This window comes from Trachypithecus francoisi, unplaced genomic scaffold (genome assembly GCF_009764315.1).
Source record: "Trachypithecus francoisi isolate TF-2019V2 unplaced genomic scaffold, Tfra_2.0 Lachesis_group11, whole genome shotgun sequence".
Taxonomy (NCBI): Eukaryota; Metazoa; Chordata; class Mammalia; order Primates; family Cercopithecidae; genus Trachypithecus; species Trachypithecus francoisi.
The window spans coordinates 9261568-9288456 of NW_022681456.1; the positions used below are offsets into that span (position 1 = coordinate 9261568).

Sequence of the window (26889 nt, forward strand, 5' to 3'; positions counted from 1 at the left end):
CAGCAAGGTAGCAGACACGAGCAGAATAGCGATGCTGTGGTGCAGAGTGGTGGACAAAAAGGAAAAAACGCGCTGAAATAAAACCCAGGCTTCCGCGGACTGCGGTACCATAGTTTACGGTATACCCAGACTGGGCACAGTGGCTCATGCCTGTAATCCCAGCACTTTGGGAGGCAGAGGCGGGAGGATCCCTCGAGCCCAGAAATTTGAGACCAGACTGGGCAACACAGAGAAACCCCATCTGTGCAAAAAAAGAAAAAGAAAAAAGAAAGTTCATCCAAATCGAATTAACCTGCTTAAGCAGGTGCATGACAACTCTAGAGAATATGACAGATAACATCCAATTTCTATCAGAATTCAACTGAGAGGAAGAAAAAAAATTCAACATCACAACATGTATTTTAAATACACGAATACAGAGTAACTTCCTGCCCCCACAGACAGACGTCCCATCCCACCCGTGTGTGAACACGTGAGCCCACAGCCCCATCTCAGGGTGACTCACGACAGGTAACTCATAGCTTCACACCCTCTAAGTGGTACCTAATCAGTAAGAGCTGACAAGCCCGGATGTGCCTATAAGAGAATGATCTGGGGTCACTGTGAGTGAAATGACGTCCCAGGAAAGCCTTGATCTCAGGTTGCAGTCTCCATCAAAACCATCTTAATTAGTAGTGGAGGTTCTACACATTCTTACCGGTGTAATTGATGACCATAGCTTTCCCAAACACAGATGGGGAGTATCTGGGATTGGCCAGCTTGGTGTTTAGGTAAAGTCTGAAATTTGAATCATAGTCAACTTCCTTGTCTCCCAGGATAATAAACTGCCGTCCTTGGGAGACTTTTATATTTTTTTCTAAGACGTTATCAATCACAGGATCGATGTATTCATCAACATCACGGAACAGGAAAGGGGTCCCATACTTTATGGACATCTCTAGCTGCTTGAGGAAGTCAGGGTCGTTAAAGGAAGCGACCTGGAAGAGAGTGGAGGCAGATGCTGAAAGCCCACATGTTGACCTGTGGCCCTGGCAAATATAAAGGGAGAATGGCTTGGAAGTGGGAAGTGGATGAGCCAGGAACTTCGAGGGGGCCAGAGGTGAAAAGAAGAGAGAAACAAGGGGTATAACGACTATACACCATGAGGTCCAGACTCAGGGCAGGATCTTGCTCAAACAGGGTGGAGAGGAAAGGAAGGGGAGTCCTCAGCCCCTCTCCCTGTAAGCTAGAACCCCTTCTCTTTAAGAGACAGGGTAGGTGTTGGAAGTAGACTAGGGGTAGGCTGACCATTTCGGTGCTCCCTGGCAGGCTGAGGGAAGAAGGAGTCTAGGGAAGTTCCTGCCCTCAGAGTATTTGCTCCATGATAGCTCCATGTGCATTTTGGAGGCAGACCATTCCCCTGACCCTGGAGTACAAATGGGCTTCCCCAAACAGCATGCAAACACCTGGGATCAAGGACCAGAAAAAAAATAAGGAAAAGCTAAAATTGAAAATCATTCATTTGTTCATTAGTTCAGCAAAAAGTGATTGGGCCGCCCCGTAATTCCACTCCTAGGTATCACCCCAAGAGAACTGAAAACACATGGCCACATAGAAACGTGTGCACCAACGTCCACAGCGGCATTCTGCCAACAGCCAAAAAGAGGGAAAACCCGACTGTCCCTCGGTGAATGGATGGATGGACACAACGTGTCTGTTCACACACCAGAATACCATCCACCCGAGGCAGGGATGGCGCCCTGCCACACTACAGCAAGGACAGACCTTGGAAACGTCAGGTTGAGTGAAAGACGCCAGACACAAAAGGCCACACAGCATCTGATGCCATTCCTAGGAAACGTCCAGAGGAGGCACATTCAGACGGAAAGCAGGTGAGTGGCTGTCAGGGGCTCAAGGAGGGAGAAATGGGAGGACTGGAGGGGTGATGGCTAAAGGATGTAGCATTTCTTCCAGGGATAATAAAAATGTTCTAAAACTGACTCTGGTAATTGGTATACAACTCTGTAAATATACTAAAACTCAAACTGAATTCTATGTGTTCAGTGAGGGAATGGTGTGGTATGTGAATGACATCTCAATCAAGCCATTACTCTCTCCTCCCCTGCATCCCCATCCCCCACCTCAGCTCCAAAAAGTAGTGACTGAGCACCCAGACCACAAACCCCGTACTGGGCAGAGGAAGATGAAGCTGAGGTTGCTCGCAGCCTGCAAGGGGACAGGCAGAGTTCACGGTAGTTTGTGCTGCCCTGGCAGACCCACAGGGTGGAAGTGGAGGTGGGGGAGGGCTCCGCGGGGGGGTCAGGGTGGAAGCATTTCTGCCCAGACTCGTTGAGGCTAGGGACTGCCAGGTACAGGAGGCGGGAGGGGCACTCTCCAGAGAACAGGCACCGGGGGCAGAAGACGCCCCGGGAGGAGCCGCCGTACCCGCAGATTGTTCTTCTCCTCTTTTCTCTTGATCCAGTTGAGGGCCTGCTGCTGGGGGTCGATGCAGAGAGGGAAGCGGCTGGCCCGGGTGGTGAGGATGCCATTCTGAACAGAGAGCTCATCGGGGGGAAGGCCCTGGGATCCCCATCTGGAAGAAACAGCCACCAGGAAATGAACTTTTCTCACCAATTTGTGAGCCAAGGGCTAAGGGTGGTAGGACTGGCCTTCCAGAACAATCTACCCATCCCCAGGCTGCACAGGCTCCTCAGGCTCTAGGGAGAAGGGCTCCATGCTGGGTTTGCAGCTTGCCCAGCCACTTCCATGCAGTCAAGCCAACTGTGGTCCTAGCAATGCCCCCAGGCCATTGCCTCCCCATGGGGTGACACCCATGTAGACCCCCTGTGCTAAGATGTCCCCTTCCTCCTGCTGGCTCAGGGTGCCACACACCTGCTGATCTCAACATCATCTGTGAGCAGGCTTTCCAGCCGGAAAGGCTGGCTCAGAGGAATCTCCCGCTCCAGGATGTCGTTTTGCCAAATCCGATTGACCATCTCGTCACGGAACTCCCAAGTGAAGGCTCCCTCGTAGCTCAGGAAGGCCGCGCAGAGCAGGCAGTCCCCCAGCAACTTCACGCGCCGGTGCATCAGCTCATCCAGGTCGTTCAGCCACCTGGCACGGGAGGAGAGGGAGGTTGCCGTGAGCAGTTTACCTTCTGGCCACAACCAAAAGGAACATTCCAGAAGAACCAGCTTGATACCTTGCTAACAGGGCTAGCCAGACGGAAACATGTTTTGAGATATTCTTTCCTCGCGGGGAACAGGGACCAACAGCTTATCTTGCAACTTCCCACCCTAGTAAACCTGGTGTTTGCAGCCAGCATCAAGCAGGGGGCTCAGTAAAGGCCTGTGGTCTTTATTAAGTAGTAAGCACATTGCGTGGATCACATTCAGTAGTAAGCACGTTGTTTCCGAAGCCTTAATCAAAGACATATAAATCAGCCCAGCAGAGCTAACAAGTTCTGGCCTTACTCAATGACAGAATTCCACCCAAGATAAAAGAAAGCATCTGTTTCATTTGGCCTCTTCCAGTAAATGCCCCAAGACTTAGGTTTTAGAAATACTGAAAATTGTTTACCACATGCAAACAGCATTTTTCAGTGTTTTCTACAGCACATTTACAGATGCCAGATTCAAAATTGTTGCCCTATTCGGTGAATAAGCTGTGGCCAAGCGGTCTTGCCCATAAAGATCAAACAGCCCCATCACTTAAGACTGAAGTCCAGGATTGAACAAGCCACTGGGACGCTTAGAAGGCATCTGTGCAGTGACAGCAATGGGCTTTTCCCACAGACTCTTCTAGAAAGGACCCAGGGGTTAGAGGTCACCAAGAAGTGAACACTCCCTAAACCTTGCTAAATGCTATGGATTTCTCCGTCTCCACAGCTGCACTGCCTCCTTGACCCTTAGTAATTAATAAATAACACTCAGTGCCTAATAAAAACAATAGTCTATAAAATAGCCATTAGCTTCCATAAACATGATAATAGGAAAAATAAGACCTGGTCACGTGGTTTTCACATTAAAAACACAACGTGAGATAAAGAATCAACACGGCGAGAAACTCTGTGGGTGACGTCCATTTACAAACGACAACAGGTGGGCTCGTGAGCCGCGCTGACCTGATGTTTTCCGACCCCAGACCCGAGATGAGTTTGTCTGCAGCAATCAGCCGCCTCTCCATGATCTCGGCTTCTTCCTGCAGCTTCTGCTTTTCCAGTATGGCGGCCTCATACTTGGCACCCAATGTTTCCAGCTCTTTCTGAATTGCTGCCAACTCATTCTGGATCCTTTCCAGTTCCCGTTTAGTGAGGTAAAAATTCCGCTCCAACCTGGCCACCTAAGTAAAGACAATTTGCAGAAAGGTGGGGAAAAGGACCACGGTGGGGCCACGATACAATGGCCTCAAACCAGGCCACATGTCCAAACTGTTCTAATGCTGTCTGTGCTTTTCGGAGCCACTATATGCTATATTGAGACACGTGGCTTCTTAGTTTCTTCTTCAACTGTTTGCTGCAAAAACTCTATGTCCCATTAGAAGACACAGCACCTAAGTTATCAGAAGGTTTTACTTTCATGTACTGAGATCACAGTAAGATGACATTGTGGTTGTAAGTCAAAAACTCAGAAGAATATATCATAGACAATCACAGTATTTCTATTGGTTCTAAGTTTTCTGAATAATACAATTCCGAGCTATAGAGCAAGGTCACAATATGACTCAAAATGATCAAATCAACCTTATTCTCTTTGTATTTTGTGATCTACCTATGACTTTGGCCCCGCTGCTCTCCACTGGGGTAGGTTTGTCCCCCAGGGGATGTTTGGTAATGTCTGGAGACATTTCTGGATGTCACAGCTTAGAGGGAGGGTGCTACTGCCATCCAGTGGGGTGAGGCCGAAGATGCTGCTAAACATCCTATAGTGCCCAGGACAGACCCCCCCAGGACAGACCCCCCCAGGACAAACACCCCCCCACTACCGCCAGGCAGCACTTTAGTGGTGCTGCAGCTGAGAAACTCTGCTTTGACCCTAGAAAAACAACTTCAAACATCTTTATGTCTTTTTTTTTTCTTTTTTCTTTTTTGAGACAGGGTCTCACTCTGTCACCCAGGCTGGAGTGCAGTGGTACAATCACGGCTTACTGCAGCCTCCCAAGTAGCTGGTAGTACAGGTGTGTGCCACCATGCTCGGCTAATTAAAAAAAATTTTTTTTTGTAGAGACAGGGTCTCACTATGTTGCCCAAGCTGATCTCAAACTCCTGGGCTAGAGTGATCCTCCCGTCTGGGCCTTCCAAAGTGCTGGGCCACCACGCCTGGTCTGAACATCTTTATACCACACTTTCACAGAAAGTTTGAAACTCTTTCAGACCTCCGTCTTGTACACCACCCACACTATGCCTAAGTGATAGTGGTATTTCAGGATTACCATTTATTGGGGGCTGGGGGGAAAGTTTATGCAGTTTAAAGTCAGAACCTTGGGAGAATTTTTTCAGCAAAGGTGTGTACATGTGAATTCTGACTCCAAAGGGGTCTCTTGGCAGTGGTGTGGCAGTCTTACATTCGGGCAATACCTTCTCTCTTTTGGGCTTGATTTCTCTGAAAACATCACAGTAGCCCATTACAGCTTCAACAAATTTCAGCATCCCCAGCCCGGCTTTGCTGACAGCTTCCATTTCTTCAGTCGTGGTATTAAGAGTCTTCAAGAGGCCTAACGTGAAACATGCAATAATTTTTATGAGTGGCAAGCTTCATCTTGGGAACATAAAACAGACAAAATAAGCGTAACTAGTTTCTTATTCTTCAGCAGCCCCGTGAGCAGGATGCACACAGCTCTCCTACGGCCAACAGCATGGTGTCACACCAGAATGGGTTCTGCATAAACCGATGTTTCCGATGTGGGCGAGCGGCATGGTTTACTGCCACCCAGGACGCAGGTGTCATGCAGGAGACCCAGGGCATAATGGAGACGCCCAACTGGGCACCCACGTGGCTAACTGGAATTCACAGGCCATTACAGGTCACCTGTTACCTTCACCCGCACCCTCACCCCAGGAGTAATTTCACATAAACGGAAGTCCATCCAATGAAGATTCAGATAGAGGGAGTGCGTTGGGTTTTTGTAGTGATTGGGGTCATTTGTGTTGAGTTTGCTTTTGTTTTTAAGGGGCTAAGAAAAAGCATTTGATAAGAGTCTAAATAAACCATCAAACACAGTGTGAACTTGTATTGCTTTTCGCAAAGACTAACACCATTCCACTATCACCGCCTGGTTGAGCATTGGGCAGGGTCAAGAACTGAGCTCAAAGGGAACTCAGTCCTGTAACCAAAGATGGAGGAGAGGCTGGCCATCAGTGATGCTGGCCACCCCCGTGCCCACTCCCCAGGGACCTCCAGAAGACTTGATACTGACAAGAAGAGAAAGGCAGGAAGTCAAGGTCGGACCAGCTCTGGGCTTCTGCATGTGCACTGAACAGCACAGACAGAACAGCACTGGGTGAGACGCACAGAAGACAAGGCTGAGCTAGGTTCCAATGAGAAGATCTTGTTTCCTGACAGGGAGAGCTAGGACTAGTGCTGAATGGAAGCCTCAGTGGGCACAGCTGCCATCGCCCATCCCCAGCCACTCTCCCAGGGTCACGTCATGGGGCTGCTGCTTTCCTCTGGTGACCATCCGTTGCCTGTTCCATCTGATACCATCCGACCAGAAGGGGAGGGCCTGCCCGCAACAAGCCTCCTTGCCCTCCATCCCTGTCCAGAGCCTGAGATGCCAGACCGAGATCCACCCTGGCGATTCCCATATGTGGCGACACTCACCTTTGATGTTTTTCACTTGGCTCTGGGTAATCGAATCAAAATCGATCTCCATCAGAGACCTCAGGAAGTTCGGGTCGGACATCATGCCCTTGGCGGTTTTCCAGTTGAGCTCTTTGTACCCCTTCATGATGAGAATGCATTCACAGACCGTCTGCACCTGCTTCGGGGGCTTAGCAAACGACCTGGCAAGAAACCAAGGCACACGTGGGTCCGTCCAGGGATGTGGCCAGGATCTGGCCTGAAAGAGAGCTCCAGAAAAAGGAGCTCAACTAAAGGCAGTGCCTGGAGCTGATGCTGCATGGAAACGAAAGAAGCCAGGTCCCAACACCAACCGCACTCCTGCATGGGAGCGTCGCCAAGGGCGGGGCCGGGTACCCCTCTCAGGTTCCAGACCAGGCGCTTGGAACACAGCTGAATCATGGTGCAGGGACAGCATTAAAATACAAACCCAGGCCATCCCCGGAGCATCTGGATCAGTGGTTAGGGTGAAGCCTGAGCACCTATGTTTTAATTACACCCTCGGCTGATTCCTCAGACTCTAAATGGTGGTTGCTGTCATTATTGTCATTATCATCATCATCACCACTATCACTACCACCATCATCTTTCCCCATTTACTAGATGGAGAAACAGGGTCCCAGGAGCTTGCATGACTGGCTGTGCTGACACCACCTTCGAGACCTGAGGTCCCTGTATCCTGGGCTCTTTCCAGCCTATGCTGCCCCATAATTGTTTTCTGTGGCTTTGATAAGACTAGATCATCACTCTGCTCCTCCAGAACTCAGATGTCCACTGCCCTTGGTCCTCTGGAGAACCAGAACTGCCAACGGAGCAGGAGACAGAACAGCAGCGCTGGTGCAAAGGCCGGAGAAGGAACCAAACCCATCTCACTGGGGCATCCTGCTGCCAGGCAAGGTCAATGAAAGCCACAGAAGTCTCCCAGACCAGGCTATGGAAAGACAGAAGTGGAAGGAGAATAGCACAGAGAAGGCAAAGCAGGAAAGGAAGGAAAAGGAGAGAAGAGCAGGAGACAGAGGCCCCAGAGGACGTGGAAGCAGTATGGGGGCAGCCAGGCAGGGGCCCAGGCATTTGGGCTCTGGTAGGAGGCTGGGGTGAGCCAGAGAAGAACGAGGGGGATGGAGGGACCGAGAGGGAGACACATGCACAAGGATAGAGACAGAGATAGGGAGACAGGGAGGAAACAGAGAGACAGAGAGGAGATAGGGAGACAGGAAGGAGACAGGGAGACAGGAAGGAGACAGGGAGACAGGAAGGAGACAGGGAGACAGGAAGGAGACAGAGAGACAGGGAGGAGACAGCGTGAGCAGACTGAGCAAGCTGGAGGCTTTCTGCAATGAGCAAATCCCCCACCCCTCCTGACCCCGGCACCCTCACACACTCCCACGCAGGCAGTAGAGGAGAGAGGGCCCCATAGTGTACGGACAAGCCAGGGCAACGGCCAGGAGGGAGGGCGCCCACACTTCAGTACAAAGCCCAGTGATGAAAGAAATGGCCCTGAGTCACCAGGGAAGGCTCAGTTATGCTGGTGTTGGCTGCTTAGGAAAGCAGCAGCAGCCTGTCCGAGTGTCTTTCAAAGGTTCCTTCAGGGTGGATGGAAACCAGGCCCCAGCCACTGCTCTGTGAACAAGCAGGTAGGGAAAGAACGGGGCAGATGTTTTCAGATTCAAGACAGAAAGAGCCCAGGCCTGAGGCAGGGTCCTGAGCCCTTAGGCAAGTTAGGAACCAGCCAGGGGTGTCAGTTTTCCCATCTGTAAAGTGAGACACAGAACCAGACCCTTCCAGTTCCCAAATCCTCTGAGTCTATGAAAGTGAAGTTTTCTGCTGTTGTGTTACAGGCCACGCTCTGGGGTCTCACTTACTGAGAACACAGCACTTTCCACAATGCCGGACGACCGAGGTGTGTGAAATATTGAGGGTGCAAGACAAGAGAAATGGAAATGTCTGTTTAATTTGATGCCTTTCTTCTATCACTAAACAAACTTGGGAATGAGAAAGGGAGAATGATATGCTACCCTCCCTAGAAGAAAATAATCATTTTAAACCCTACTCCCCGCCTCCCAGCGCTCTACCCCTGACACAGCAGCTGTCTCTGCTTTTTCTCCAGCCGAGCTCCTTGCAGCCTCAGAGAAGGTGCCCCCTCCACCCGCCATGACCATGACTAGGTCAGGTCCCAACATCCACTGTCAGAGCAGCAAGGACCTTTCCTTCCTAACCTAATCCTACATCATTTCCCCTGCACATGGGATTCCTACAGGAAAACAGAGCGCCAGCTCCATGCAGTGAAGGTCCTGCCTCCCTGTCTCCCTGCTGATCGGCCCCAGTGCCTGCTCAGGGCAGGGGTGCGGTGGGGGACACACACCCAATGACTATTGAATGAACGAAAGGAAGAAAAGTAAAAATCAAAAGCCAGCAACAAAGGGAGCCTTTTATACTTTTATAGTTAGAGAAACATCTACTTCTAATCTTCATGACTATTCATCTTCCCGCCTCAACATTTAATGATTCCCACAAAGAGGATTGAGTATGATAAGAAGGAAACGCTTTTTAAGGACTTAAAAGATTATAAAATTGTCAAGATGTAAGTGCTGGCTCATTGTGCTTAACATCCAAATGACCTGAGAAAAGCCAGATTTTAGTCATCTGGAAAAACTCAAATTGGATCCAAACTCACACAAAACCCCAGGAAAAAAATCCTCAATAGATAAAAGATTTAAATATAAAAAATTAAACCATCAGAGTACAAAAAGAAATCATGGGGAAATTATTTTACAATCTTGCAGTGCAATCAGGTCTTTTAACTAGGACACAATATCCAAAAGTCACCAAATAGGTTGGGTGCAGTGGCTCATGCCTGTAATCCCAACAGTTTGGGAGGCTGAGGTGGGTGGATCACCTGAGGTCAGGAGTTCGAGACCAGCCTGGCCAACATGGTGAAAGCCCATCTCTACTAAAAATACAAAAATTAGCCGGGCAAGGTGGTGGGTGTCTGTAATTCCAGCTATTTGTGAGGCTGAGGCAGGAGAATCATTTGAACCTGGAAGGCGGAGGTTGCAGTGAGCCAAGATTGCGCCACTGCACTCCAGCCTGGGTGACAGAATGAGACTCTGTCCCAAAAAATTAATTTAAAAAAAGTCACAAAATAAAATATTGCTAAAATCTGCCACATAAAAATAAACATACATGGCAAAAACAAACACACACACAAACCTCCTAAACAAAGTCAAATGGCCCATGGCAAACCAGGAAAAGATTTGCAACTCACCTTATGGATAAAAAGCTGATCTCCCCACTGCATAAAAAAGCCCCTGGAAATGGTTTTGAAAAAAAAGCAACAATACCACGGCCCAACAGATAAGCAAACCAAGTTCACAGAAAAGGAAATACACATAACTCTTAGACACATTTTTCACATAGGGAAAAAAAGGCCAGCCTCACTCACACTAAGAGAAATGCAAATTGAAACTACACAAATACCATTCTTCATCTACAACATGTGAAAAATCCAAACGTGATCGCTCCCCCTGTTGGTGAGTCTAGGAAAAAGCAGGTACTGCTCACTTGGATTGTCGTTTGAGGATAAATAGGTTCCATCCCCACGGCTGGGACTGGGCAACAGCTATGAACATTATAAATGCCTACACCCTGGGACCCAGCAATTCCACTTCCAGAAATGTATCCTGCAGGTGGACTCTCCCAGGTGCACAATTAACTATGCTCAGGTTTATTCTTTGCCACGCTATTTGTAAACGCAAAAGACTGGAGACACAATCAACTTATTCAACAAACTCATCAGTAAGGGCTTGTTAAATAAATTATGGCACAGCCACACAATGGAATGTGGAGGAATGTCCTAAAATATCAGGGAAGTTTATCACATATCAACATGCAAAAGATCTCCAAAATATATTGCTAAGCAGAAAAGATGCAGAAAGATATGCATAGGGTGTTACAGTTTGTATATAAAAGAAGGATAAAAGGATTTGCAGGTATCCCTTGCTCTCCAAACACTCAGAACCTGAAGTCAGGAACAGAAGAGACCCTTGTGTACCTGGTTGCCTTGGTCATGCATGAAAATCCTCAGGATGTGTATACGAGAAATGATATACCCACACTACCTGTTGAAGCGTGGGAAGGTGACCAGAGCTGATAGAGGACACAGTGGCTGTGGGCTTTTCCCAGCATACCTTTTGGATGTTGGAGCCATAATCACAGCTAATGCTTACATGGCTCTGACCATGTGCCCAGCCCAGTTCTTCACATATAGGCTTACATGATCCTCATGAAGGCACTGATGCAGCCGAGACAATTCTTACTCACATTTTACAAATGAAGAAACTGGAGCACAGAGAAGTTAGATGACTTGCTAAACGTCGCACAGCAAAGAGGCAGAGCCATGTATGAATGTGTAAAAATTATTCCTTTTGTACTTTGGCTTTCTCAGGGGTGAGCTGGGCACCTGTCTGCAACGCCTGTCTCACTGCAGGGGACACATGTCAAGCTCTCTATCTGGCTCCATGGAAGCCCCTTCCCACCCCTCCACTTTGGGTTGATGGAAGGGACTCACCGTTCCTTCTCTTCAAATAAATCCCCTTCAAAAATCCTTCCTAGTCTCTGCTCTCACGATGTTTTTATGCTGCTGACCTGGGAGCAGTGCCCCAAATCCTATTACCGGTAGCTAGATATTCCCCTGAGAGAATGTGTGTGGGACCGTGTCTCCTACCCTCCGCTGGGTGTGCACTTCCACTGTGTCCTGGCACCTCAGCCTCAACTTCCAATGCTTAGTGCTGAAGTTTTAATACATCCATCCTTATACCTTCCTTGACACCATTCTCAACATTGAAATAATGACTTCTTGCTGATAACAGTGGCACCTCCAAGTGACCTCCCAAGAATGAACCAGGTCCCCTGTCCTGGAATGAGCTGAATTCTGTGTTCAAATTCACAAATGTTTCATGAACAAGAAAACAAGGGCACAGCCTTGGATAAGGAGTGCTGCTCAGCCTTCACAGGCAGCACAGAGGCAGAGAAACAGGAAGTGCAGGGAACACGCACTACTCCACTGGGAGTCCAGAACGGAAGCCCACTGCTGACCCAGGAATGGAGCCTCTTGGCTGCGAGACCTGTGTGTGGGGCCAGGAAGACTGATCTCCTTCCGGATGAAGAGTGAGGAAGGAGAGAACTGAGGCTCCCACGCCGGGGCGTCTGTGCGGGGCCAGGCAGCACAGAGGCAGAGGCAGTGGGCGGAGGCTGGCACCAGAACAGTGTTCCCTCCTTGGGCTTTACTCACAAGACTCAACTGACCATCAGAGTCCAGGAACAGTGCCCTGGGGAGACCAAGCCATGCGGGGAGAAAGTTTGCTGGCCCATGCCACACCAGGTCACCCTCGCTGACAGCAGATGGAGCCCTCTGTTGTGGGGGACAGGGTCGTCTTACAGATTGATTTGCAAGATGTATGGAGGCCTCAATAGTGACCTACTCTCACCCTCCTTGAAAGCCTCCTTGGCCAGAAAAGGATTCAGGCATCGCCAGTCTGGCCGTGGTGTGCACACATCTCTGCTGAGCTGTTTTCAGCAGGGCTCGCCCTGTGTTGAGCACTCTGCCCCTGCGAGGGCGGACACTTGCCCCCACGTGTTCCGTGAAGAGCACCGTTTTACCCCACTCCATCCTTCCCTTGGCCTGGGTTCAAGGTCAGCAGGCCCTGCTTCCTACTAGCCGGGGGAGCTGGATGCCCGGGGTGCCCGCCTTATCTCCCTGGGCCTCGCTTTCCTCATCCAAAAATGAGGGCAACAACAGTTCCCACCGCGGAGAGAGCCAGGCGCGGTGGCAGCACGTGGTGTCAGCTCCTTTGTAAGCACCTGGTCGCCACGATCATGGGGACTACTGGCCTGCAGAGGTGGAACGGAAGCCCAGAATGGCGGCCCGGGCGCGTTACCTAATCTCAGTCACGTCCGACTTGTCCAGCTTCTGCAGCTCCAGCTTTGCGGCCTCCAGGATGGGCATGACTTCCTCCAGGGTCGTCTCGGCCTCAGCCTTCTCCATGGCAATGACCTTGTTCTGCTCCTCTATCTCTATGGCCTTTTCCTCCGCCAGTTTCTTCTTCTCCTCAGCTGCAGGGTGGAGCAGGGGGTGAGTAAACTTGGGCTCAGAGGAGATGCACTCGCGGCCACTGGCTCTGAGCAGAGTGCAGTCCTTAAAGGTTGGCTTGAGCCCCAGTGGGGATCTAAGGAGCTTTGGCCAATGTGGCAGCCTTAGTGATCCTGGTGGGACAGAAAACTCCACCATGCATGGGCCCTCCAGCACCAGACAGCCACCCTGACTCCAACCTTCCTCAACTGGCCCACCTGTGTCCCACCCACTCCATCCAGGACAAATCCCGTGGCTCCTGACAGCCCCCAGCCCTGCCTCGCTGGTGTTCACTGAGGATGCCAGGGTCCCCCTTCCACTTACTGGCTCCCTGCCATCTCCTCTCATCGCCTCTTCCTACGCTCACTCTGGCCCAGCCAGAGCCACCCTCTAAGGAGGCTGTCCCTCTGTCGCCTTCTCTCTCCCTGCCTTGCTGATTTGCTTCATGACACCGGTCACAATCGGGAAGCTTCACTTCACTGTTGACTGATTCACTGTCTGGGTGCCCTCACTTACTAGGATGTCAGCACCTCCCCGAGGGCTGGAACCCCAAAACCTAGAGCAGGGCTTGGCTCACTGTGGTTTGAACAGTGTCACCCCACCAAAATTCGTGCCCACTGGGACCTCAGGATGTGACCTTATTTGAAAGTGGGGTCTTTGAAGATGGAATTAGTTAAGATTAGGTCATACAAGGTTAGGGTGGGCCCTAAATCCAGTGCCTGGGGTCCCTATCAGAAGGCCATGTGGAGACACACAGGGAAGAGGGGCGTGTGGCAATGGAGACAGACACTGGAGTGGTGCATTTATAAGCTAAGCTAAGGAATACCAAGGGCTGCCAACAACCCTGAGAAGCTGGAAGAGGCATGAAAGAGTCTTCCCCCAGAACCTTCAGAGGGAGCGTGGTCCTGGCACCTTGATGTCAGACTTCGGCCTCCAGAACTGTGAGAGAATAAATTTCCGTTGTTGGCCGGGCGCGGTGGCTCACGCCTGTAATCCCAGCACTTAGGGAGGCCGAGGCAGGTGGATCACCTAAGGTTGGGAGTTCGGGACCAGCCTTGCCAACATGGAGAAACTCTGTCTCTACTAAAAATACAAAAATTAGCCAGGCATGGTGATGGGCGCCTGTAGTCCCAGCTACTCAGGAGGCTGAGGCAGGAGAATCGCTTGAACCCAGGAGGCAGAGGTTGCAGTGAGCTGAGATGGCGCCATTGCACTCTAGCCTGGGCGACAGAGCAAGACTCCATCTCAAGAAAAAAAAATAATTAATTAATTTTAAAAACTAAATGTCTGTTGTTTTCAGCCCCCAGATCACGGTGCTTTGTTACAGCAGCCCCAGGAGATGCATGCAGCAGGCCTTCTGCAAACAGAGACTGGCTGCAGAGGCTCTGCCTCCCCCATGTGAAGGTCTCTGAGAATCCATTTCCACAGCTAACAAGCCAGCATTGGCACTGGCAGTGTACAAAGCCGAGCACGGGCCCTGACACTGGAAAGGTCCCCAGCCCAGGCACTGCTTCTCCCTGGGGCAGCAGGGGGATGAATGCGTCAGAAAAGGGTAGCAAGATCACAAGTGTGGAACCTTCGGAATAGAAGAGCAGAAAGGAAGCTGTCTAAGCTGTGAGCATGCCGAGGCGGGGGTGGGGCCAGCAGGAACGGAGCACAGAGGTCACAGGACCACCAGAGCTGGCTGGGAAGGAAGAGGGCTGGTACAGGCCGCAGGAACCTCAGGGTGGGGTGCAGCCTGCAAAGGGGTCCGGCCAAGCCAGGTGCTTGAGTCATGTTGAGGAGCAAAATGACGGGCTCTTTCAGCCAGGCAGGAGCACAGGCTGGAGGCTAGGGCAGGTGCTGAAGAGCCACCCTCAGGAGAAAGGATTATTTGCACCCCACCCTACCCTCTGCAGGACTTGTCAATGTATCCCATTCCTATGGCCACCAGGATTGGTTTGGGCAACGGCATGTGACTCAAATCTGTCCAATCACGGCCTATTCTGGGAGCTTTGTGGGAATGCATGGGAAAGAAGAGCCCTCTCTCCCCTGGGGATGCTGAGCTAATAGGATGCCAACCTCATGCGGGAGGCTCCCAAACTCTCAGCATGGACGGAGCCTGCTGCCTGAGATGAAGCCCAAACAGAAGACAGCAGAGCCAAGAAAGGGAAGGAAAGATTCCCACTGATACACTTGAGTCCTAGATCCAGCTGTGTCTGAAGCCAGCATGCCTCTGGAATCAATGCGTTTCCACTTTAGATTAAGCCACTTTGAGCTCAGTTTCCACCATTTGCAACCACAATAGTCCTGATCGGGACAGGCAGCCTGGAAACAGAGATCCTAGATGAAGCTTCCTCCAAAATTCCAAGTGGGAGCAAGGTGACCCTGGACAAGGATGACGGCAATGGGGAAAGAAAAGCAACCACAGGTAGGAGAGGCACTAAACATGGGTGTGGCAAACAGGTCGTCCTCAGTACGAACTGCAGCCTGGGCACTGGGGGAGGGGCTCTCTTGGTTGTGAGCTTCTTCCAGGCAGGGGTTGAGTCTCATTCAGTTTCTAGCCCCCACTCTCCCCACCATGGTGCCTGCCATGAAGCTGAAGTCAGTATCTGCTGTTTGGACAGTTGAATACGAGAAATAACAGCTTCCTTCAAGACACTTCCAGTCTAGTTTTACATCTAAGGGACCAGGAATATACAGTTTTTTACATCTAGGGGGCCAGAAATATATAGTTTTTAAAAGACAGATCAAAGCAAAGTGCAGCTATGTGGGAATGAGGCATTTGATCAAAGTTCTGGTAGAAGAAACACGGATAGGAAGAGAGATGTGGTATGGATATTCTCAGCAGACCGAAGGGAGAGAAAGAGCAAATTACTGCAGGACTCACACAGGCATGAAGAGGCGATGCTGTGAGCAGGCGACAGGGTGTCATGGGAAATTAGGTGGGCAAGATGACATAGAGGGATTGATGATGGCCACAGTGAGGACTCAGCATCAAAACAGGCAGCAGGGAGTTGCCACAAATTCCTGGGAAAGGATATCTATCGATTAAGTTGCTTTGGTTGCAAGCAACAGAAGCTAACAACGGTCGAGTTAAGAAAAATGTGAAATGTTATAAGAAGACATGGTAGCTCACGGACATGGAAGATGCTGAAACACATAAACAAACTAGGGACGTCTCGGGGATCTGGGCTCGGTCACTGAATGCAGTCTCTTCACAGCACTGCCATGCAATACATGAACACAAATAATCTTCAGTCTTGTAGGCTGACTCAAAATGTGCAGTCCCAGATAACTTCTAATTAGTCTGCCAGGGTTAGAATAAGCCCATCCTTATTCTAATGATGGCAGGCACTGGGAGTTGGGGAGAGGCAGTTTGCCAACACCAAGTTAGGGTGCTGGTGCCAGAGTGACGACACATGGATCCTGTGCACAGGGCCGGGTGCAATGACAAAGGAACTGAACCGAGATGACACTTAGCAGCAGCACAAACACAGACCAGCAGGAGAAGGAAGAGGCAGGCAGGTCGAGTAGCATCTGCAGGAATCTGAGAATGAGCTGGGGAGGGTACACATCAGAAACCAGTGGCCCAAAGACCCAGAGAGGAGGGTTAGAGGCCAGGCACAGAGCTGTGGGCTCCAGGAGCTGTCCTGTGCCAGGCATCGCAGGAGGGTAGAGTCGTCAAGAGCAGGACAGTGCAGGTGACACAGAGCCTTGGCCAGGAAGACCAAGGGAAGGAGCCCAAGAAAGAACCTTGAAACAGTTCCAAGGGGAGCCAAGAAAATCCCGCATCGATGATGCCAAGGCTTAGGTCATTTCAACCCACGGACTTAGTTCACCAGCCCATTGAGGGTCGAGTGACTTTTCCACTCCCTGGCACATCCTCAGGCTACCAGTGCACGGACTTACATATGGTAGCGTCTCAGTGCTTATGAAAAGGGATGAGACTGGCTGGACACGAATTCAGAAAGAAACAGGAATTGCAGGGTCAAGATGGCATGCTTGGTGCCTACAAGCAGTTTCGCAGGGACGTCCCAGCAGAGCCCTGTCCTGCTGGGGGATGGGCTGCCCGGCCCCCACCCTCACTCACCTATGGTGGTGTTGGGGATGGGCTGCCCTGGCCCTGGCCCTTACCCACCTACAGCGGTGTTGACGGCGATCTCCTCCAGCAAGGCCTCGCAGGCGGCGGACTTCTCGGCCAGCACGATTTTCTGCTCGGCCAGCTTCTGGTTCAGCTCGTCCAGCTGGATGGTGGCCTCCTTCAGCTTGTCCAGTCCCCCGTCCAGACGCTTGCACTGAGCTGAGGAAAGAGGGCACCTATGTTCATTGTCGAGGTGGCCACTGTTCCCAACACAATCACTGGGATTGCCTAACTTCAGCTTATCAAAACAAAACAAAACATTTTTACAAGATGGCACGTGTCTTTCAGTACCTCCACTGCCATACTGGGATGGCATCAGCCAAAATGAATATATATCTGAAAACAGTGCTTCCCTTGGCCAATAGCCAGAGCACTTTTTAAAAAGCCCTGTCCAGCAGTGCATGCTGCTGCAGCAGACAGTATCTCTAATGTGTGCCAGGCATGGTGGCTGCACCTGCGGTCCCAGCTACTCAGGAGGCTGAGGCGGGAGGAGCACATGAGCCCGGGAGGTTGAGGCTGCAGTGAGCCATGACTGCACCACTGCACTCCAGCCTGGGAAACAGAGACCCTATCTCTAAGATAAAAAACAAAATTGAAACATTGCTAATGTGATGAAAATGTAAAGCTTCAAAGTCTATGACTCAACACTGAGAATAAAAATAAGGACATGCCAGGGTCCTACCTACATGAAAGAATTGCTCCAAGATGCAAAATCCAAGATGTGCTTCGCTTGGCCTCAATACTGAAGATGGCTGATCTTACTAAAGAAAAGATCAGCGTTCGAATCCTTACCCATAAATAAGAATGACCTCTGTCAACCACCTCATCCCCCAGGCTTACCTATATTATACTGAGTTTTCTCATCCAGCAATTTTGAATAGGAGTGAATAAAATCGAGGTAGTTCTTGGGAGTGACATAGTTGCTGCGCCTCAATTTCTGTAGAAACTGTTTGCTGTAGTGGCCCACGGACTGGTGAACCAAAACAACATGCTTTACCACATTTTCTATATTTTCTGCTGGGATCATTGGATTACACCCTGAAGAGGAAGGAATAAAAAATATATTTTTCAGCCGGGCACGGTGGCTCAAGCCTGTAATCCCAGCACTTTGGGAGGCCGAGATGGGCGGATCACGAGGTCAGGAGATCGAGACCATCCTGGCTAACATGGTGAAACCCCGTCTCTACTAAAAACTACAAAAAATTAGCCGGGCGAGGTGGCGGGCGCCTGTAGTCCCAGCTACTCGGGAGGCTGAGGCAGGAGAATGGCATGAACCTGGGAGGCGGAGCTTGCAGTGAGCTGAGATCTGGCCACTGCACTCCAGCCTGGGTGACAGAGCGAGACTCCATCTCAAAAAATATATATATATATATATTTTTTTTTCTTTTCTCTTTCTTTCTTTCTTTCTTTCTTTCTCTCTCTCTCTTTTTTTTTTTTTTTTTTTTGACACAGGCTCTCACTCTGTTGCCCAGGCTGGAGTGCAGTGGCGTGATCATGGCTCACTGCAGCCTCCATCTCCCAGACACAGGTGATCCTCCCACTTCAGCCTCCTAAGTAGCTGGGACTACAGGCGTGAGCCACCATGCCTGGGTAATTTTTTGTATTATTTTGTAGAGGCGAGGTTTCACCCAAGTTGCCCAGGCTGGTCTCAACTCCTGAGCTAAAGCGATTGGCCCACCTCAGCCCCACAAAGCGCTGGGATTACAGGTGTGAGTCATCGCACCCGGCCATGTTTCTTAAGAAAGGAAAACAGTGGCTCTTCAAAGAGTCAAATATAAAATTATTATATGACTCAACAATTCCACTGCTAGGTATATACCCCAAAGAACTGAAAAACAGTGACTCAAATGAATTCTTGTATGCCAACGTTTACTGTAGACTATCACAATAACCACAAGGTGGAAAGGACCCGAGTGTCCAGCAATAGAGGAATGGGTGAACAAAATGTATCCTATCTATACCAGGGATAGTATTCACTTGTAAAAGGAATGAAGTTCCGATGCTGAAACATGGATGAGCCCCAAAAACATGATGCTAAGTGAAAGATGCCAGACACCAAAGGACAAATATTGCATGATTCCACGTACACAAACCCTCTCTAGAATAGCCAAATTCATCCAGACAGAAAGTAGATTCGAGGTTGCCAGGGGCTGGAGGGAGGGGCGGCAGGGAGCTAGTGTTTAATGGGTATGGAGTTTCAGTTTGGGATGATGAAAAAGTTTTGGCGACAGATAGTGGTGTTGGTTTCACAACATTACGAATGTGATTAGTGCCAGATGTACATTTCAAAATGCTTAAAATGGAACATGTTAGGTTACATATATTTTACTGTGATAAAAAATGATGTTAAAGTTTTTAATAGGACAAGAAAAGAACAGCTATCACTTATTGGTGGCTTTTCAGGACCAGAGCAGTGATCCATGCCAATCCTTTTTTGTTTGTTTGTTTTTGTTTTTTGAGACAGGGTCTTACTCTGTTGCCCAATTCCTTCCCTACTGTTAGGAAGCCCTGTCTTCCCTAAAGGCCAAGACACCATGGCAGAAGAGCCTTGGGTTTTCAGAAGCAATCACCACCTCTGTCTCTGCCTGTTGCCCTCCCCGCCCGCCCAGGGGCTGGGTGGGATTATTCAGTTACCCACCGCTGGATGACACCCAGCACATACTGGCAAGGGTGGGCCTTCCTATAAATACACCCGCTGAAAGAATTAATGATGGCTTCCAGTGTCAAGATCACATCACCTAGATCATCTGATAGGCTGTTAAATGCATTCAGCTCAAAGCAGAGAATGTCTCACGTTAAAATGAAGGAAGGAAAGACAGATTGAAAGTACCGATTAATCCAGATTCTGCAGAGCTCGTCTTGTTATTCCGGGGTTAGCAAAACACAGCCCCAGGGCCTGTGTTACAGTGTGCAGGAAAAACTGTGCCTCACAAATACCTGTGCCTTTGGGCATAGTCATCTCAATTCCAGGGAATATATTCTGTGTGTGTGTGTGTGTGTGTGTGTGTGTGTGTGTGTGTGTGAGAGAGAGAGAGAGAGAGAGAGAGAGAGAGAGAGAGAGAGAGGTCTCACTCTGTTTCCCAGGATGGAGAGCAGTGGCACGAACTCGGCTCACTGCAACCTCTGCCTCCTGGGCTCAAGCAATTCTCATGACTCAGTCTCCTGAGTAGCTGGGATTACAGGTGCCTGCCACCACACCTGGCTAATTTTTGTATTTTTAGTAAGTACGGGTTTCACCATTTTGCCCAGGCTGGTCTCGAACTCCTGGGCTCAAGTGATCCATCCACCTCGGCCTCCCAAAGTGCTGGGATTACAGGTGTGAGCCACTGCGCCCGGCCTCCAGGGAGTATATTCTAAGGAAAAGGAGTTCTAAGCAAATTCTAGGCAGCATTATTTATGATGCTGGAACACTGAATACTGAAAGCAAACACAAGCACTTCACACATGAAAATGGCAAGGCCGGGCGCGGTGGCTCAAGCCTATAATCCCAGCACTTTGGGAGGCCGAGACGGGCGGATCACGAGGTCAGGAGATCGAGACCATCCTGGCTAACGTGGTGAAACCCCGTCTCTACTAAAAACACAAAAACTAGCCGGGCAAGGTGGTGGGCGCCTGTAGTCCCAGCTACTCGGGAGGCTGAGGCAGGAGAATGGCGTAAACCCGGGAGGCGGAGCTTGCAGTGAGCTGAGATTCGGCCACTGCACTCCAGTCCGGGCGACAGAGCGAGACTCTGCCTCAAAAAAAAAAAAAAGAAAGAAAATGGCAAACACGCCTCTGAGAACAAGGGTACATCTGTGTCGGGGCTGGCCAACCACAGACCAAACGACACATCCAGCCCACCCCGTTTCTGTGAATGAAACATAGCCATAGAGATTCATTTACGTCTTGTCTGCGACTGCTTTCATGATAAAATGGCAGAATCGAGTAGCTGCGAAAAAACTGTAAATATTTACCATCTGGACCTGAGATATATCATCAGAAAAGAGTCATTCTCTTGGCCCCTTTTCCCCTAAAACTGCATTACGATTAAAGTTATGATTTCTTCTTATATATAGGAATATTTATTTATTTATTTATTATCGAGTACAGATTTATAAGGTTGAAACTATTTTCAAGGTTACCCAGTGTCATTCCTCATAAATCTGCTCAAGTTAGGTCCAAAGAAAAAGATGTTCCCTGAAGACAGACTTCCTTTCTTCTTCAAAGATTAAAATTAATATCCGGCTGGGCGCCGTGGCTCAAGCCTGTAATCCTAGCACTTTGGGAGGCCGAGACGGGTGGATCACGAGGTCAGGAGATCAAAACCCTGTCTCTACTAAAAAATACAAAAAACTAGCCGGGCGAGGTGGCGGGTGCCTGTAGTCCCAGCTACTCAGGAGGCTGAGGCAGGAGAATGGCATAAACCCAGGAGGTGGAACTTGCAGTGAGCTGAGATCCGGCCACTGTGCTCCAGCCTGGGTGACAGAGCGAGACTCCATCTCAAAAAAAAAAGAAAAAAAAATTAATATCCAAGGCCTTAGGTGTTTGAAACACTAGAAATGAGAAAGCAGAATGTTTGCTGAATTGTCCTTGGAGCATTCTTTGGGTAGAGGCCAGCACATGTTTTCTACAAAGAGCCAAACAGTACTCATACAGTCTCTGTTGCAATTATTCAGCTTTGCAGTTGTAGCATAAAAGCAGCCAGAGACAATATGTTAATTAATGAGTGAGTCTGTGTACTAATAAAACTTTATTTACTAAAACAAGTAAGGGGCCAACTAGACAGCAGACCATGGTTTTGCCAACTGCTGCTGTGGAGAACACCTAATCAATTTTTATCCTAAATTGTCCTTGTTAAGTCTCCTGAAATATCTTTGGGCTAAAACACCAAATATAAATCAAAAACATACTAACAAAATTAAAAGCCATTTGTTACCATAGGGTTTTCCAGTGAAGAAATCTACAAGACCAGAATTCAAAGTCAGAGAAGTGATAATAAATTGCTTTGTTGTATCAATAATGTAGTTCCCATAACAGCTGTGACTTACCTAGAAATGACTTTGCAACCGCATGGAGGGCTTGGGGAGGCCAGGGCATGAACCAGTCAATACCAGTGTTATTTACCATACCTTGAAAGGAAAGAGAGATTAAAAAGATGCTCCTGGCCTGGACAATGTGGCAAGACTCTGTCTCTATAAAAAATACAAAAATCAGGGCTGGATGTGGTGGCTCACACCCGTAATCCCAGCACTTTGGGAGGCCAAGGCGGGTGGATCATTTGAGGTCAGGAGTTCAAGACCTGCCTGGTCAACATGGCAAAACTCCATTTCTACTAAAAATACAAAAATTAGCCGGGCAGTACTGGTGTGCACCTGTAATCCCAGCTACTCAGGAGGCTGAGGAGGGAAAATCGCTTGAACCCAGGAGGCGGAGGTTGTGGTGAGTCGAGATCGCACCACTGCACTCCAGTCTGGGCAACAGAGTGAGACCCTGGCTCAAAGAAAAAAAAATCAGCCAGGCAGCGTGGTGGTGTGCGCCTATAGTCCCAGCCACTAGGAAGGCTGAGGTGAGAGGCTCACTTGAGCCCAGGGGGTCGAAGCTGCAGTGAGCTATGATGGTGCCACTGCACTCTAACCTGGGTGACAGAGCAAGACTCTGTCTCAAAAAAAAAAAAAAAAATAGAAAAAAGGATGTTCACTCTGCAACCCTGAGACACTCAAGAACATGGATGCCATCTACAATAGCCAACAAGTTGCTGAATGAGCCAGATGTATCCAAATCTAGTTCATCAAAAGCAGAGTTCCTCACCCTTGGCGCTATTGACATGTGAGCTGTAATCCTTTGTGGCAGGGGCTGGTTGTGCACTGTAGGGTGCTTTGCAGCATCCCTGGCTTCTACCCAGTAGATGCCAGTACTAACTACACTGCACGCTCCCTGGAGGTGTGACGACCAAAAATGTCTCCAGGCATTGCCAAGAGTCTCCTGGGAGACAACCTCCCCCGCCCCTGCCCCACCCACTAGAAACCTCTGCTCTAAAGGTTGGCATGTGGCTGGTGGAATTTTCCCAAATGGAAGGAAGCAGGGAGCCACCCTCCACACACTGCATGCGGGCCTCGCATGCAGGAGCGTGGGCACATCCTCCTGTCAGAGGGACATCATCCACGCCCACTGGCGTGGATGGGGCAGTGAGCCCCAAGCTACAGTGCAGAGCCCACATTTCCACCTAATGGTTATGTCTTGTTTTACTTTGCTGGGGGAACCTCTAGAGGTGTGGACAGACCCTCAGTCACATACCCTGCCAAAGCAGGGGAAATGGGTTCACAGGCTCCACCATGGGTACCTGGGAAGTTTCTGCACCAGGTCCTCAGGGTGTCCCCCACTGGCGACATGCCCAGGACAATGTGCAGGTTATTTGCACTTTTGTTCACAAAGTACTGCCACACGGACTCCTTGGCCGGCCCCATGCCTTGCTTCAGAGCTTCCTGTCCAATCTGACTCAGGATAGACTCCTTCTCCTCTTCAGGGAAAAGCGCAGGTACAATTCCTGGAAAAGGAAGACATGCTGGTGATCTCTCTGAGTCCCAGGGTCACGACCTCTCTAGGCACTGACTGAAGTGACGGAAGGTGTGGAAACAGCCGCAGGTGCCGAGTCCAGAGAGCAGGGTGTGGGCCTGACTTGAGACCCGAGGCTTCCTGCTGCCTCATGGGAAGCCCTTAGAGCTGTCTGTCAAATGGGGATCCTAGACGCTGCCAGCTCGCCTGGGAGGATGACCGTGAGCATCACAGGTGAGCATACAGAGCATGAGGAAGCCTCACTTGCCTGTAACTCGGAAGCAGGGATTTTCAGCTGGGATTTGCCCCCAGGAAATACTGGGCAATGTCTGGAGATATTTCTGCTTGTTGCAACTTGGCAGGGAGATTGCTACCGGCATCCAATAGGTCAAGGCCAGGGATGCTGCTGAACGTCCCAGAGTGCCTAGGAGAGCCCCACCACAAGAACAACCCAGACCCAAACGTCAATAGCACGTGGTCGAGAAACCCTGGCTACGTGGACTTCTTTCCCATGTCTACGCCGTTCCAAATTATGTAATACATTTTAACGCCCTCTCTGACGTTCTCCTGTGCAGGGAAGAGTTAACGTGGCAGGCCACAGCTGCTCACCTCTGAAAGGCCCACTCACCAGGTGGACCCAGAGCTGGCACCTGGGAACTTAGATTCCTGAAGGGCTTTCTCTCTGATTCACTGATAAGAGTGGCCCAACATGGGATGTGGTTTGGATCTGTGTCCCCACCAAATCTCATGTCGAATTGTAATCCCCAGTGTTGGAGGTAGGGCCTGGTGGGAGGTGACTGGATCATGGGGGCAGATTTCTCATGAATGGTTTAGCACCATCCCCTTGGTGCTGTTCTTGTGAGCGTGAGTGAGTTCTCATGAGATCTGGTTGTTTGAAAGTGCGTAGCCCCTAGGCCGGGCGCGGTGGCTCAAGCCTGTAATCCCAGCACTTTGGGAGGCCGAGACGGGCGGATCACGAGGTCAGGAGATCAAGACCATCCTGGCTAACACGGTGAAACCCTGTCTCTACTAAAAATACAAAAAACTAGCCGGGCGAGGTGGCGGGCGCCTGTAGTCCCAGATACTCGGGAGGCTGAGGCAGGAGAATCGCGTGAACCCGGGAGGTGGAGCTTGCAGTGAGCTGAGATCCGGCCACTGCACTCCAGCCTGGGCGACAGAGCGAGACTCCGTCTCGAAAAAAAAAAAAAAAAAAGAAAGTGCGTAGCCCCTCCCCTAGCCTTGCTCCTACTCTGGCCATGGGACGCGCCTGCTCCCCCTTCACCTTCTGCCGTGACTGTAAGTTTCCTGAGGCCTCCCCAGAAATCAGCACCATGCTTCCTGTACAGCCTGTGGCACTGTGAGCCACATAAACCTCTTTTCTTTATAAATTATCCAGCCTAAGGTATTTCTTTATAGCAATGCAAGAACAGCCTAACCATTGTGCCCACACTGCTTGTGTATGCAACATATTCTGTGCTGACTACCCGCTCTCCCTCCGGGCATCTGGGATTTTGGCACGTGCCAGGTAGAGGTGCCTACATGAGCACCCCAAGAAAATCCCAGATCACTGAGTCTCCAACTAGCTCCCCTGGTGGGCAGTACTTCACAGAGTTGCCACAACTCGATGTTGGGGAATTAAGCGTGTCCTGTGGGACTCCCCGGGGAGAGGACTCCGAGGCTTGAGACTGGTCTTCCCCAGGGTCCCCCATGTGCCGTTTCCCTCTGCTGATGTTGCTCTGTGTCCTTTTGCTGTAATGACTCACAGTCGTGAGCAAGACCACATGCTGAGTCCTGCGAGTCCTCCTAGCGAGTCACAGAGTTGGGATGGTCTTGGGGATCTTCAACACCGCTCCCAAGACTGCGAGAGACAAAGAGGAACTCACTCCCCGTGCTCCGCCTGCCCTCTCAGTCTCTCACTCCCCATACTCCGCCTGCCCTCTCAGTCTCTCGCTCCCCGTGCTCCACCTGTCCTCTCAGTTTCTCCCTCCCCATGCTCCGCCTGCCCTCTCAGTCTCTCACTCACTCCCGTGGCCCCACCTGCCCTCTCAGTCTCTCACTCTTGGGGCTCCGCCTGCCCTCTCAGTCTCTCGCTCATTCCTCTTCCACCTGAACTCAGTGCTGGGCTCTCCCTGGATGGTTTACTCGGGTCCCATGGCTTTACAAACCATGTGTCAGTGGCTCTGAAATTGATATCCCCACCCTGGGCCCCTATTCTGAGAACCAGACTCATGTACACACTGCCTATGTATTATGGCTGAAGTTGCATGTCCCCCCAGAAAAGATAGGCTGAAGTCCCCCGAGTAGCTCAGATTGTGACCTTATTTGGAAATTGTCTTTACAGAGATAATCAAGTGGAAATGAGGTCATTGAGATGGTCCCTAATCTAATACAACAGGTGTCCTTATAAAGGGAGGAAATGTGGACACAGAGACAGACAGCACACAAGGGCAAGGCCACGTGACAATGCAGACAGGGATAGGAGTGCTGTGCCTACAAGCCAAGGAACACCAAAGACTCAGCAGCCACCAGCAACAGATTCCCCCACCCAAAGCTCAGAAGGAACAGGCTCTGCCGACACCATGATCCTGGGCTCCTGGCCTCCAGAACTGTGAGAGTAGATTTCTGTTGTTTTAAACCACCCAGTTCGTGGCACTTTGTGACGACAGCCCCAGCAAACTAATCCACTATGCGACATCACATTCGCACATTGCTCACCTAGTGCAGCAAACTCAACACGCTGCCAGTGCCACAAGCCCAGACCTGGTCTTCCTCATCTCGGCGAATGGAAGCACTGATCACTCTCTCTGCCAGAAACCTGGGAGTCGCCCTTGATACCCACCCCCTCCCCCACCTACATCCAAATCCATTCAAGTCCTGTTGGCTCTGCCTCCGGAATACCTCGTGAATCCACCAGCTTCTCTCTGTCCCCAGAGCCGCACTTTCCTCCAATCACTGTCACTTCCTGCCTACACTGCAGGGGTAGCTCCAAACTGGACACCTCTCCCATTCCTGTTCCCCTCTAATCTAGTCCCCATGGGGCACCGGAGGGATCTTTTAAAAACAAATTTTGGCTGGGTGCAGCCTTGGTCCCCTGCCTGAGGCCCAAAGACTCCCCTGTTAGATATCAGACCATCTGGCAGTTACTCGCCAGGGGCCCTTTTGGCCCAACTGTGACCAGCAGTCAGTCAACAAACGCCGCCACACCTGTAATCCCAACACTTTGGGAAGCTGAGGCAGGAAGAACACTAGAGCCCAGGAGTTCAAGACCAGCCTGGGCAACACAGCAAGACCCC

The 26889-nt window shown here is 50.2% G+C and overlaps 1 protein-coding gene across 1 annotated transcript in view; it reads right to left on the reverse strand.

Annotated features, from left to right (window-relative positions):
• DNAH10 (dynein axonemal heavy chain 10) overlaps window positions 1-26889 on the reverse strand; it is a 188383-nt gene that overhangs the window by 18783 nt on the left and 142711 nt on the right. The window contains exons 53-63 of the mRNA XM_033220158.1: window positions 23385-23588; window positions 22093-22173; window positions 17906-18103; window positions 17063-17224; window positions 12752-12926; window positions 6798-6979; window positions 5555-5691; window positions 4103-4320; window positions 2872-3093; window positions 2425-2572; window positions 698-977 (exon numbers count right to left, since the gene is read on the reverse strand). Of these exons, the coding sequence (XP_033076049.1) occupies window positions 698-977; window positions 2425-2572; window positions 2872-3093; window positions 4103-4320; window positions 5555-5691; window positions 6798-6979; window positions 12752-12926; window positions 17063-17224; window positions 17906-18103; window positions 22093-22173; window positions 23385-23588 (2007 nt within the window). The remainder of the gene's footprint in view (window positions 1-697; window positions 978-2424; window positions 2573-2871; window positions 3094-4102; window positions 4321-5554; window positions 5692-6797; window positions 6980-12751; window positions 12927-17062; window positions 17225-17905; window positions 18104-22092; window positions 22174-23384; window positions 23589-26889) is intronic.